Consider the following 14,575-nt stretch of genomic DNA (forward strand, 5'->3'; position numbering starts at 1 on the left):
TCCTTCTGACCAGTCTCAACCCCAAAGTCCGTATTCAGCTAAAACTGAATGAGAATTTTGCCTGTTTAAGAAACATTATGAAAATGTCTCACTAAATTTAAAAATGAGAAGCCAGAAATGTTAGATGTAAATATTCTAGTCAAACAAAAGAAGATCAAGAAAAAAAGCAACTTTTCTATAGTTTCCTAAGATTAGTGATAGATTCTTACAAAAGGGATGCCATTGCCTATTAAATTCGCTAAAACTGAATGAGAATTTTGCCTGTTTAAGAAACATTATGAAAATGTCTCACTAAATTTAAAAATGAGAAGCCAGAAATGTTAGATGTAAATATTCTAGTCAAACAAAAGAAGATCAAGAAAAAAAGCAACTTTTCTATAGTTTCCTAAGATTAGTGATAGATTCTTACAAAAGGGATGCCATTGCCTATTAAATTCTGTCAAACAAATAACAAAATTATCAAAATGTTACTGTAATTTTTAGCACATGTAATAATTTTCCCACAGAACAAGATCTTGCTTATTTCTTTACAATTTTAAAAAATCCAGGAAATGTGGCTAAGAGGGTAAAAGGAACTATGCAAGGTTCCTATTATCGAATTCCTTTTTTTACTCTTAATTGTAATATGAAGGGTTAAAGGACTACACAGGTACTGGATGTTCAGTCTTATCAAGCTCTGGGTTACTAGAGCCCCTCATATTAACTGCATGTCTCCCGGAAGACTCTTGTGGGTACCAACCCATCTGCAATAAGCTCTGGTACCCCTTTCTCCTCTGCAGTGATGCTGCCAGTAGATGCAGCAAAAACCTCTGAGAAGGCTTTATGGGAATTACTGCTGCTCGAAGCAGCATTCACTTCTGGTTGAATATCTACTAGAATATTTGAGGTGTCTGAAGAAGAGCATGTCAGTGGAGCGCAGCTGCCTTCTGGCATGACTCCAAAACTGCACAGAGCCCCCTCACCCCTCTGCAGAACTAGAGCAGCGAGGGAGGGCTGGGGGGAGCAGTCTGCAGTCTGTGCTCACCTCTTTCTGCAGCTTTTGGGGCATTTTGCTCTGCTTCACTTTTTTTATTCTTTTTTTCCCCCCCTTATTTCCTGTAGAGAAGGGAACATCTGGGAATGCACTGATTTGCCTTTCATTTTAATTTCTTTTCCCGTGGAGAACACAGAGATCTGCGGTCACATAAGCACGCAATAGACTATGACAAGGAAAGGACCCCCTCCATTGTCAGGTCACAGGTTTTTACAGCTTCACTAAGAGCACCATCTGCTGGCATCAATATATTTATTTTTCCCTGTTCTAAATCTTTTCCAGAAGAATCAGGCTTATTATTGTCACTTCAATAACAGTTTAGCATTTGCAAATTTAATTGAATTTCAATTCAAGTGCGGAAGTTCTTTTCATGTTACATCATCTACTATTAGACAACACACTTTAGTGGCTGAAATTCATGAACAAATACTAAGTATAGCATAGTTGAGATGTAGACTTAGAGACCCAAGGCCAAATTTTGCACTCATTTATATGCCTTGCAAAAAGATTGGAGTTAATGGAGCTGAATGAGGTGTGAAGCAGTGCAAGATTTGGCCTATATGGTGTTGTCATTTAATCATCTTCAGGAGCCATTTCATTGGCAACATTTATAGATGCATAAAGGTCACAAGTCTGCTAGCAGAGCTGCACAGTAGATTCCAGTTTATATTCTCCTCTCCTACTGGTATGTTCACTGGCTGACATCCATGAATAATCTACCCATGTACAGTCAGAGAAGAAGAGCAGATGTAAGATCTACCATGCAACTTTGAAAGCAGAAGAAAGGAAGTCTATTCTAGAAAAAATACATATGACCAAAAAACTTGTGGAAACTCTTTTCCTTCAGATTCTTCCTGATGCTGGCTAAGGAGGAGAAGGAGTAATTGGATCAGTGCTATAATGTGAAACTACGCAGGACAAGACAATTAAATTTCCTTTCTGTAATTGCAGCCTCTCTGGATGTCCTATTGCTGCAGCAGAGAAACTGGCTAAAGCTCAAGAGAAGCATCAGAACTGTGATGTGTCAAAATCAAACCAGGCATCAGATCGGGTTTTAAGGTATTAGAAATCACTATAATACTTATTATTATGCAGAATTCATCACACATTCACCTAATCTGAGAATTTATATTTATATACGTTGTATATACATATATATCTCCTTTAAAGAAGAGTTAGAATTAGGGCTTCTGGATCGAATTCTCACAGTGTGTATTTCCCACTCAATTTACATGGGGGAGGGTTGGTAATTATTTTGGCAAATACATGTAAAGCTGAAAAGCTCATTTTTGTCTTAGGCATTGTTTGGTGTAAAGATGACTGCTGGAGTGCAAAGTCTAAGAACAATGTGAAAAAAGTTGGTATCTTTTGGGAATAAACTAATATTTACCGGTAAGTCTTGGTTTTTTCAGCAGGCTTTTACTAGTAAATATCAGTTTAAATTAAACCAGAAGCCCTATTTACACTACCAAACTGGTAGTACACGTTTTGGCAGGACACTTGGAAAAATGCCAGGTATAGCTTAGATTCCAAAATAAGGTCAGACTTAGTTTTTGTCTCTGTTCCCCCACTTACTGCCAGGAAGGATGGAAAGAGAGAAAAATTGTCCTAAATTTTCATGCGGGAAGGACCTGGAACCAATTTGACATAATTGTACCCCTTATCTTCATCCATACAGGATTCTGCATTTATCCAAAGCTGTATCCAGCTTTGTGCTATTGTCTCCTCTTTTGAGATATGTGGGTGGAAAAAATATTATTTCTAAGGAGCTGAAGCGTGAAGGATATATGTAAAGGAACTAGACTTCTGCATGATTGTACCAGCCTTATGCTGATGATGCCCCAAGAGCTGCAGAATTTCTCCATGGATACTGCGATATCTGTGGGCTGGGATAGGTACATCCCTCCCAGCTGCCTCGAAGAGCGTGGAAGAAGTGCCGCAGCTTTAGTTCCCAGAATTTCCTACTTATCCCATAGGTTTCTTAGCATTTAGCCATCTTCTAGATTTAAAATCTGATAGGACTGCTTAAAATGAAAGTTTTCTACTGTATTACCGACATCATTCTTTGAATATTCTCTTAAAGCTTCATCTAATCTTGATGGTCTTTTAAAAAAACAGTCTTTCCATAGAGCTAAGAACACAGAATTATGGTTCACATCTACAGATTTTTTGTCGTGCCTGTTGACTTTGTTTTCCTTCCTCTGTTTTTGATGGGCTTTATCTTAAATGCAGCTAATTCAGATTGTACAATTTTTCATACAGCATCCCAGACAGTTTTCTTCGAGAAGGTTCTTCAAAACCTATTAATAAAAAACACCCTTTGAGGGAATAACACAGTTTCTCACTTGATGGAAAAAGACAGATCAAAAATGTGGTGGCTTTTACCACTGCTCATTAGAGGGAAGCCACTGAAGTCAGATGCCATACAAAGAAGGCAACTGCTCAAAAGCAGCATCCAGTTTGCTGGCAAACTCCCTAGGAAGTTGCGCTGCAATCTTAACTTCGCTTGTGAGCCTGCCCTGTGTTTCAGGTTTTATAGACAACTCAAATAATGCTTTCATCTTGTCTCCTGCTTCCCTTTTACCTTTAAGTCATTGAAGTATTTAAGATTAAGAACTTGGGAGCTATTTATAATATTTGCATGCAGGCAACTGATGGGCAGACAGAGATGTTCTAAGAGTAAATCTTGAATATTTGTCTTCATCCCAGTTTCCATCCCACCTGCATTTAAAATTTCTTATTTAAAAAGAAATTAAATTCATAGGACTTCTGTTCCACAGAAATTTTGGATTTGCATTGAATGTACAGGATCTGAATTGCATTTTTTTAGCTAAATATAGATTATCTTGAGACAGGATCAAAATATTATTCATATCAGCTCATTGTATGAGCCCACCATATTTTGTGAGGAAGAAGTGTCTAAAGGAATGAGCATACATAAATCAAAGTGAATAGTATGACTAATATGATTTCTTGGGTGATCTTTACATAAATATCCTGACTAAATTCTACGAAAATGAATTCATTCAGAAAAACATAATATTCAAAAGCTATTTCTTACTATTTATCACATTCCATTTTGTCAGTCAGCATGATGATACTTCTGGTCTTGACTGAATTTATGTTCCTATGAATGCTCCTTCCATTTTCTCTGGTTATAAATGCAGTAAAGAAAAAAAAAAGAAAAAGAAAAAAGACTTGATTAGATGATTCTTGATTCCAGCAGAAGCACCTCAGGTGTGCTGTTCATCATCTTTACCTCCTGCTAAACGCAGTAGGTAGACATGCAGCACTGTGTAGCATTTGCTCCCTATGACCCAGTCATATAACGCTTTCTTATATAGGTAAGGTCTGCAGGATCTGACCTTCATTTACCTGCTTTGAGAGCTGATGACTTGTGTATCCACATGCAGAAGACAGCACGACAGTGGAGGAGTTCACTACAGCATTCTTTCACTGAGATTTCACAAGTTTCTCCAATGGCCGAATAGATCAGTCAGGGCTTCTCCTGACTATCCTCCCTGATTCTAAATGAAAGAGAAACTTAGCTGATACAGTTGTATTCTGTATTCATTTGCAGGACCTTCCTTGAGGTGTGTATCTGTGTATCAAGAATCGCAGCTCCTGCCAGAACCTTGCATTTAAGGGTGAGCAGGATCTGCGAGGCAGCAGCTCAAAGTCAACAGAGATTGTGAGACTCTCCTGTGTATTTCTCAAGATGAACATGAATTTGTATATTGAGGGATGAAACAGGACTAGCTCCTTTGGAAAGCGTACAGGAAAACAGCATACAACTCTGTTGAAAGAAATTCAGTGGAAACTCCATTAATTAAGTGGAGCTTCCAGTGCTATTTTTTCTTTTTGACATTTAAAGGAATTTGTCCAAACTTCTTCTGTCAGTCTGCTTGCCTCTCTTTAATTCACCTTCTAAAAGAGAAAATGTTTGCTATGTGATGCAATTACATGGGGAAAGGGAAACCCTGAAGTATTTTAAAACAGAATTTTAAAATACTTTTAGCTACAGGATACATTTAGTGGTATTAGAATTAATTTTGTCTAGGCTTTGTTCAAGAAAATATATATTGTTTGTCTGCTGAAAATAACCAAACTAAGCAAATGCAATAATATATTGCTGTCTCTTGAGTACAAGAAATAACTAAGATTTTCTAATCTGAACTATAAATTATGCACAGACACAGTAAACTGAACTGCATCTAACAAACTTTACATATCTTTAATTTCTAGGCCCATGTGCTTTGTTAAGCAATTGGAGATCCCTCAGTATGGCTACAGAAACAATGTCCCCACCACCACACCCCGCTCCAACTTGGCCAAGGAACTAGAGAAATACTCTAAGACTACGTTTGAATATAACAGTTATGACAACCATGCCTATGGCAAGAGAGCCATAGCTCCCAAGGTGCAATCCAGGGATATATCCCCCAAAGGATATGATGGTAGGAGGTGCACACTCTTATACATGAGAGACAAGTTTGCAGTTAATCATGTTGTTGTATATGTAAACATCATACAAATAAGACATGTTTTCATGTTCATATAGTATTATGAGGAATGCTGTCATGTGTAAGTTATTTTAAAGGCCTTTTTAAAAAGCGTTGTTTTATACGGTGCTTGCTTCAGGATTGTTGCACTGGCAAAAGAACATCTCCGGCTATTAAGCTCCTGGGATGTGTTGAGATTGCAATAAAAGCTAAGTAATACAGCTAGTCCTTATGTTGCTATCTGGAAGACCTGGCCTCAAGGGTCACATTAGGATTCTCGCTTCCGTACGGTAGTTCAGGTAACCCATAAAGATAACATACTTGCTCTGTGGGGATATGGAAGTAGAAAACCTGGATCTCATTGCACTTCAGAAATCACCACTACTTAATGAGGCATTTCTGCTCATTTTGTCCTCATGAATACACCTGTTGAATTCTCTGGAAAACCTAACATAAGTAACATGTTTAGGAGTAAGCTGAAAGTGGCTTCAGTTCAGAAGACAATGGATGGGGTCTGTCAGGCAAGAGGATTTTTATCGGGGGAGAAAAATGAACTGCGGGATAAAGAATGAGGATTAGGATTGACATCAGGAACTTTTCAGAGCAGTACAATTATATGTGTATATATATTATATGTGTGTGTGTGTATATATATATATAAAACCAAACTGTGCCTTTATCTTTTTTTTTTCTTTTTTTTGAATGTTAACAGTTTATTTTTTGGTTAAAATATCTGATACTACTCACTGACTACCATAGGAAATTTCAGGCAGGTGTCAGATTTTTGTTTAGGAAAACAGAAATAAATATACTAGGTAGAACAATTTATGCTGTTGCCTGAACACAGACTCTGACGCTCAAAAGTAGGTAAGTGGAGAAAGGGAAAATTGCTATAGCTCTTGCCTTCATATTTCTGATGTTTTGGATATTTTGCTTTCCCATAGAATCAACAGGCATGTTGTTGCACTATAGCAGAAAGGAGAAGGGTTGTGAAAGGCAACATATTTTTGAGTAAAAAAGTGCCCTTTTTTCTTCTCTCATACACTTGTCTTGTTTGCCTGTATCAGAATAAGGGCTTGAACATTATTAAAGGTAAAGCACTAACTGTGGTTAGTAAGCTAATGAGTGTACATTAATATAAGGTAAATGAGATATTAACTGTTGTGTATATGCTCTGTCTACTCTTGTGGAAAGGAAAGAATCAGAGTATTGCTGGGGATCCTGTGGACACACGTATTTTCAGATCAAATTACTGATGCTTAAGCAACTGATACATATTTTTCTCATTTAAGACCCCTTTTCAGCAAACAATTAGAAACTCCACTTTTTTTTCCAAATCACCAGAACTTGAAAATACATGTAACATTAAACACAAGTTTAACAGTGGCCTTAAATAATGAAAGGCTATCATCTTCCTTTGATATAAATAGGAATTTTACTTGGAGGTAAGACTGGGACTAGGTTGCTCCACTGCTCAGTAACGTGAGCCAGAGAGGACTGAGGGACACTGTATACATGCGATTCATGCTGGTACAGCAAGTATATGTGGTTCTTGTGTACTCAGAACAGCTGAAGCCCATTGTAGCTGGAGAAAGTTGTTTGCCAAACGAAGGCTAATTCCCTATGGATTTGTTCCATACCCCTGGCTCTGCAGGAGGCAGCACATGCTGTACCTCGTTCCAAGTGATGTGTGTGCTGTTTGGCCAGACAGACATGCCAACATGGTCCCAGAAATGGGACCTAATTTGAGTTTTTCTTTGTACCCTATCAGTGATTTTCATGAAACCTTTAGGATTCACATCTCTCTGATATTCCATAAGCACTCCATCATACTTGGCTTAAATTGGCAAAGGGTTTCGAAGTTCCTCACGAAAATCAGCTAAATTCATAGAACGATGAAGTGAAATCCTGGGCACACCGAAATCAGTGGCACTGACTTTCAATGGGACAAGGATTTTGCTGACAGTTATTGTAAATAACTGAATATGAAAAAGAGTTCAGGAAGAAGCTCTTCACTTCAAAGAGACACTTTTCCTCAGGAAACTGCAATATTTCTAGGTGATTTCATATTTGTGTGTAAAAAAAATTATTAATTATTGCTACTAAAGGTATTATGGAGGTACAGAGTGCACACCTGCTATGTATGTCAGCAAACACATTTACATAAAAGCAGATTTAGTTCTGAAAAGTCATCCTGAAAGACCTGAAAGTAAGCCTAAGGTTTTGGCGGAACTTGCAAGTAAACAGCACTCTAGTTTTTCTGACTATATAAGATGAGACAAATAGTCTAAGGATCTGAAAAATCAGTAAGTTCATGTCTCAATCCTTTTTAAATTGTAAGCTAGCACTGTATTTTCATCATCAGAGAAAGGGATTATATGGCCAATAAGTGTATGGTTGTGAGTGACATGAACATAAATAGCTCCTTTGGATTGTTTTCTTGATTTTTTTCCAGCAAGCTTTAGTAAAAACCAAACAGAAAATGGATACTTTGTATTGTGGGGTAGGATGCTCTGACAATTCTTGAGAAATCTTGTGTTTGTGGGCTTGTTTTTCCTTTGAAACCAGTTTCATAGTGTATTGGATGTTGGGCTTATGGTATTACAGCAGCAGAGATAAGAACATCTGGATGCAGCAGGCAGAGGAGACAGCAACCCTTTCAGTTGCTCAGGTGATGGCAGGAGCTCCTCTCATCCCACCAGTAGGACTGGGTCCTTCCATCAAAACACTGAGAAAATGTTAGGAGTGGGATTCATCTAACCATATCTAGACTTTTATAATGTCAACACCTACATCTGAGCTTGTCACCCCTTTCAGATCCAAGGAGAAAGATAGACACTTCTGTGATGCAATTCATCTCCTCCTGAAGTACGTATTTAAAACTGGTCAGGTGAATCATTGCCTGAAAGTTCCTATTTTTTTCTACTGCCTGTAGAGGAAGCCTGTAATGACTAGGTCAGATATCTGAAGTTAGGTGAGATGAATCTCTTACTGTGCAAGTCAGAAAACGTGTTGAATCTGTAATTAATTTACATAATATATTCAGTGTTTAGGCAGTACTGGAGATGAGGGTGCCTGGGCGCAATTTAATTCCACTCCAAATATCTTAGTTTGGTCCTTTATGTTGTTGGGACTTCTCCCACACCTCCATTATTAATTAGCAAGAAGAGGCTGTAGACTTAGAGAGGTTCTTTGTAAGCAGCCCCCAGGCATGTCTGACAGGAGGCCAGTATGAGTGTGCAGCTGGTTAGACCTGTGTCTCTTATTTAATGTGAAAGGTGTTCCCCACGTTTGGTTTCACTCCGGATCACAAAGCGTAGGGGGGACTGCAGAGTTTCCAAAACCTGGTGCCACAGAGTTGGGCGACATAGCAAGCAGAATTATCCGGTATTGAAACAATGCATCTTTCCCTTCGTTAGAGATCTACTTGATTTAGTTCATGATAAATTGGTGATCTTTGTTTCTCCTGAAAAGCTAATGTGAAATGAACAGTCTCGGTTATGTGACATCTTAAAAGGTACAGCTACAGTAAAGTTAAAATAACCATGACCATTTCTCTCTAAGTCAGTTTTGCTTAAATTATTGGTGATCTAAAAGCTAGTAATTGTGTAGCATGCTTATAGCACTTTACATCTTCAAAGTGTTTTGCAAGTGAATCACAACACAACTAAATTTTAGAAGCAACTTTCTATTTATAGGGAAAATGGATTCGAGGGATAATATAGTTTGACCAAGGCCACAGAGGAGTCCATATCAGAGCCTGCATGAGTTTCTGATGGTTAGTCCTATGTATAAAGCTGCCTCTTTCCCTCCCTTTCTTTAGCACACATTCTCATATATATAATTTCCCATGTAGTATCTCTCTTATGTCTGTCTAAATGTGACCTGCTGTAACAAGACTAACATTTTTTGCAAGTGACGGAAGTCTTATTTGTTCATATGAATTTTGAAAGATATTTCTAATTTGACAAGTTCAGTGGTACAGGGTGCTTGCTGTGTTAACACAGTAGAAACTGAATTATTCAATTATTTCCTTCCTTAAGTATAGGAAAATTCTGTGTGTCTTGGATAATGTTACAAAGTAACAATGGATAAATGCTGAATTTTTAAGGACCACCACTGACTCCTATATTAATAATGAAACTTTCGAGAAATAGTTCACAGGTTTATTGTTAGTGGAAACCCTGCTAGAATAGTGCTACTGTGTGTTCAAAACAAAGAAATGTCATGAATGTTTAGCATTCAGTTCACTTAAAAAAAATCACACCCTGTGCATTATCTGGCTTTCCTGAGAAAACTCCATCTGTTATGAATTAAGTGAAACACTATTTCCTTTACAGTAAAAATAATGCCATGATTTTTTTCAGTTTTTTAGAGAAAGGAGGATGACATACGCTCTAGCAGGGATATTTTGCTTTCAGATTCTTCTTTTGAATCCTGCCTGCCTACCAAAGCAGCCTGTGATTCACAAATGGGCTGTGCTCATGGGAGAAGATTATTATATGTATGTCTGCTCAGGCAAATACACCTGAAGAGTCTGGCATTTAAATGGAGCCCATCACAGAAGAGATCTAGCTAGGGCCTGACCTTTTTTGTATATCTCTCTAATCAGCATGCTAGTTGGTTATTGTTATACTGTGCTATATGGTATGATCTCTGCAGTATACATTTCCATCTTAAGGGGAAGTAGTCGCTGTAATACGCACTTATGTATCCTCTGACCTTGACTTTCATTTTTTTATGAAAATACATAAACTTTTAGATTTAGGAGACGAGCTGACACTTTCTTGCATTTTATATAAACACTTTTAAAACAGTTTATTCGGGAAGAGGGTCAGAGAAATAAGTGGGCTAATAGGGCTGTTTTGCATTATTACTATAATACTTTTGGCTGCAAGGAGCGTTTCTTAAATGCAGCAACAATGCTGCGTTGTATTTAGATAGGCTGGATGTGAGGTTTGTCAGTGCCTTAGCTCTTCTGTGACCGCTCGCAGCTTCTATCAGTCAGAGTATGGCTGAGTGCCGCTGTACTCGGCGTGAGCAGGAAGGGGTGTCTTTGGTCCTTACTGTTTTTATGAAGAGGTGTAGGTGCTCGGGTTGTTTGAAGGTGGGGACGTTTCACTTATATCTGTTTCCATTTATACAGCCGCTGCTTCTGCCTTTGTGCAAGCCATGGTAAAACTCACATGTGACCACCACCTTCCTTCTTCCATCATGTTCCTCTCCTTTCTGATGGCCAGTGTCGTAATATTCGCCTGTAATGTAGGAAGGAGAAACCTTTTAGGAAGCGTGGAGTGTTTGAGGACATATGGGTGGCACTGTGGCCCAGAGACCGAGCCTGTCAGCCTTACAGTGGGCTTGATCTCCAGCAGCTCTGGGGAGTCTAGGCCTTAAATTAACAGTTTGCTCATGTAAATATGGAAAGGTCCCATAGTGTTATGTTGCCCCTCGTTAATAAAAATGAATGAGCTGAGCAGATCCTACCTTCTGTCTGACTATATATGTGGGGTAAAAGCAGTGTTTCTGTGTTTTTATTGTTTTCTAAATCCAGCCTGTTTGTCAGAACAATTCATGATCACGTCATGCAGATTTTTACAGGAGGTTATTTCATACAAATTCACATATGTAGCATATAAAAGTCACAGACAGAAATCAAGAAATACAGCCATCATTCTTACTGCCGGCTTTTTTTTTTTTGCATCAGTTACAGTTGCTCATTATAAATTTCACCTCCAGCAGTTTGTTTTTCTCTTCACTTATGCAGAATGCTCGTTCTTTTGAGTCATCCTTGTCATATTTCTTCCCACAGCTAAACGCTACTGTAAGAATTCAAGTCCAACCAGCAGCACAACAAGCAGTTATGCCCCTAGCAGCAGCAGCAATATGAGTTGTGGTGGAGGCAGCAGTGCCAGCAGTACCTGCAGCAAGAGCAGCTTTGACTATACTCATGACATGGAGGCAGCGCACATGGCTGCTACTGCTATTCTGAATCTCTCCACTCGCTGCAGGGAGATGCCTCAGAACCTCTCCACTAAGCCTCAGGATCTCTGTGCGAGGGTAAAAATTAGTAATTCTGTTTGTTGATGAAGATTTCTTTTTACTGCACTTGCTCTGTGGCCCTGATAGATAGAAGAATAGCGTTAGTACATCTTGCTTTTTTTTTTTTCTTTTCCTCAAAATTAACATAATCTGGTGGCTCTGCTAAAGCAGGGAGGAAAAAAAAAAAAAGATAGGTGCATATTGCTCACAAGTGCCTCAGGAAATCCCGATCGGTATATAAACTGATGATGCTGATAGCATGTACTCCTTCTTTTTTTAATTTGTCTCTTACTAGTGAGATCTATAATTATAAAAGATGTTTGGGTTGCTCAAGTGGTATTAACTGCACTTCTGATTTTTTTGCTAAACACAGTCTGATTCATACATTTTGTGAGAGGATTAAGATTTAACGATGTATTTTCATTTAAAAGTCACAAATGGGACCTAAGGTTGTACGATCTAGTACAAAGAAATCTATGCTACTTGTATGTTATAATTTCTTGCCTGTCTGTGATATCACAGTTCTTAAGTCACTGCATAATACATTTGAAATGAACAAATCCTCCAGTACAGGTGACTTTAAATGTGCCTAACAGTAGTGCAGGGTCACTAACGTTCTGTATGTTCATAGAGCCTCAGTATATTATGAAATGGCTATACAGATACAAATAAAAGCTTTTGTTGTTAAGCTTTATATATTAGGAAAAAGAGTGCACTATTAACATTAATTAAAGATTTACCCAAAGATTTTTTTTTTCATTATAAACATTAAGTTTCGACTCTGATAGCTGTTAAGAAATGAGTAACATGCACCAGCAAACAGTACGCTGTTACCTATAGGAGACCACTAGATGGCTAAGTAGACAGATGCAGTGCAGAGGAAACATTTTTATTGTGCTTATAGAAGAGCTTTTGAGCTGGCAGACATGTTCTGTTCCTCTCCATATAGACAAAGGTTTTCTTCCCCTCATCGTGTAAAGTCCCTTGATCATTCATAACAAACTAAACCCGTAGCAGTAGGTATTAGTAAAAATCGTGATTTACACCAGAATGGCTGGTGACTTTGTTTTCAAATGCTGCTTTTTTACATTAATTTATTTAATGCTGTTCAAGAGGGAAATCTCTTTCTGGCATGTAAATAAATACAGTTGTACTCTATATCAACATGATGGAAAAAGTTGGAATAAAATGCTAAAAATCTTCTGTGTCAAAACCAGAAGGGGCCTCTTTCCTAATGCGTCACCCTATATTGAGACTGAAGGAATGAATCTGAGAAGATAAACAAGTATTTTCTAAATTAAATTAGCAGGAGAGCAGCAATTAGATACATGTTCTGACGAAAGACAGTAATTCAGAAAGACAGACTTGCATTCACAGTGCTTTTCTGCAGCTCTGTTGCTACTCCAGAGGAGAGAAAGTCACCAGGCATACGAGGAGTCAGTCACATTCACATTAGTTCTGAAAGCAAATTTCTTGTGGGGCATTTCATTTTTGAAAAGAGGGATTCTCTGTGGGCATTTTTATTTCCTTATGCCCTTAGTTTTTTAAAATTTGTCTTCATTTTAAGATATCTTATTTCTCCTCACCTAATATAATAAACAACCCTTGTTTGTTTCTATAAAAGAAGAAGTCAGAGCCCATACTCACCCTATTTTTCACAGTACCTCAGCCGCCGCAGAAATTGGCACAACTATTGTTGCAACTATTCCACTACCTAAATTTATTGATTATAAAGATAGATGTACGAAATCTTAATACATTTACATCTGCAGGGAAGGAACTGTGAAACTTGAATGTATTTCCTCATGGGCAAATGGTATCAAGAAGGACTTGTTTTGGTACCCTACCTCCCTGTTTAATTTTCTGATATTATCTATTCAAGCATTGGCTGTTAATGTTAAATAAACAAAGAAACAAAGATTATTTGATGCTAGTTCGTTTTTGTTACTCTAAGCACCCAGACAGGTGTCAGGACTGGAAACAAGAATTATGCAGATGTTAACTCATAGATACTCACCCCTCACAGAATAAATCAAGAGCATAAAGACAATGACAAGAAAATACCTTTAGAGATTTCTCCTTTTCATTCCAAATTTTGCACCTGTGTGCTGGGTGGCAGGAGGGGTAATGAAGACTCTCCCCTCTTCCCCCAAACATCAGATTAGCCATTCAGGAAGAAATCTACTTTAACAGCATTAATGTTGTGTAACAGCATCATGCTATGTGTGGGAGGGGGCTCAATGCTTACAATCTATACAGGAATGGAAAAGCGTCTTATCATTCTGCTAGGCAATCAGATTGAAGAACACAGAGAGGTAACAGTTTGCTAGTGTGAAGCCGAATTAACAATCTTTTTCTTATTTTGACAGAATCCTGATATGGAAGTCGATGAAAATGGGACGTTGGATCTGAGCATGAACAAGCAGAGGCAGCGAGATGGTTGCTGTACCATTTTGACACCACTGGAGCCAATGTCCCCGCAACGGCAAGCCGTGATGAATAACCGGTGTTACCAACTGAATGAGGGTGACTGCTGGGACTTGCCAGTGGACTACACTAAAATGAAGCCCAGTAGGATAGATGAAGATGATTCCAAAGAGATTAATGTATGTCTTTTTCATCTATTAGTTCTCGTTGCAATCTAATTTTGGTAATTCGTTGAATTTCTGAAATTTGGAGGGAAAGAGGAAACAAAATTAGTACGTGATAAAAATGGTGGTTTTCTACAAAAAGGACTTTCTGCTGGTTAATCTTTAGGACTGTATCATGCTGGCACACATCTGATCTGTGACTAAGTTCCATAAGACAACATTTGAACCATGAATGTGAATCATGTTTTCTAACAGCATCATCTTGTTAACAAATATTTTCTGCAGTAAAGATGTTTCACTATATCCAGATTACGTTACTCTGTATAAGCAAGTTGACATAACTGTGCAATACTGAGATAATCAGCTCTCAAGACAAAATAAATATTCTCCTGAATTTGAAAACCATAAAT

At 38.0% G+C, this 14,575-nt stretch overlaps 1 protein-coding gene across 4 annotated transcripts in view; it reads left to right on the forward strand.

The window, feature by feature from the left end:
• MYT1L (myelin transcription factor 1 like) overlaps positions 1-14,575 on the forward strand; it is a 130,332-nt gene that overhangs the window by 57,333 nt on the left and 58,424 nt on the right. For all 4 annotated transcript variants that reach the window (XM_019471083.1, XM_019471084.1, XM_019471082.1 and 1 more), the window contains exons 8-11: positions 1,985-2,092; positions 5,279-5,490; positions 11,345-11,592; positions 13,944-14,180. In XM_019471083.1, coding sequence (XP_019326628.1) covers positions 1,985-2,092; positions 5,279-5,490; positions 11,345-11,592; positions 13,944-14,180 — 805 coding nt within the window. The remainder of the gene's footprint in view (positions 1-1,984; positions 2,093-5,278; positions 5,491-11,344; positions 11,593-13,943; positions 14,181-14,575) is intronic.

Source organism: Aptenodytes forsteri, unplaced genomic scaffold, assembly GCF_000699145.1.
Source record: "Aptenodytes forsteri isolate BGI_AS27 unplaced genomic scaffold, ASM69914v1 Scaffold94, whole genome shotgun sequence".
In the NCBI taxonomy this organism is placed as follows: Eukaryota; Metazoa; Chordata; class Aves; order Sphenisciformes; family Spheniscidae; genus Aptenodytes; species Aptenodytes forsteri.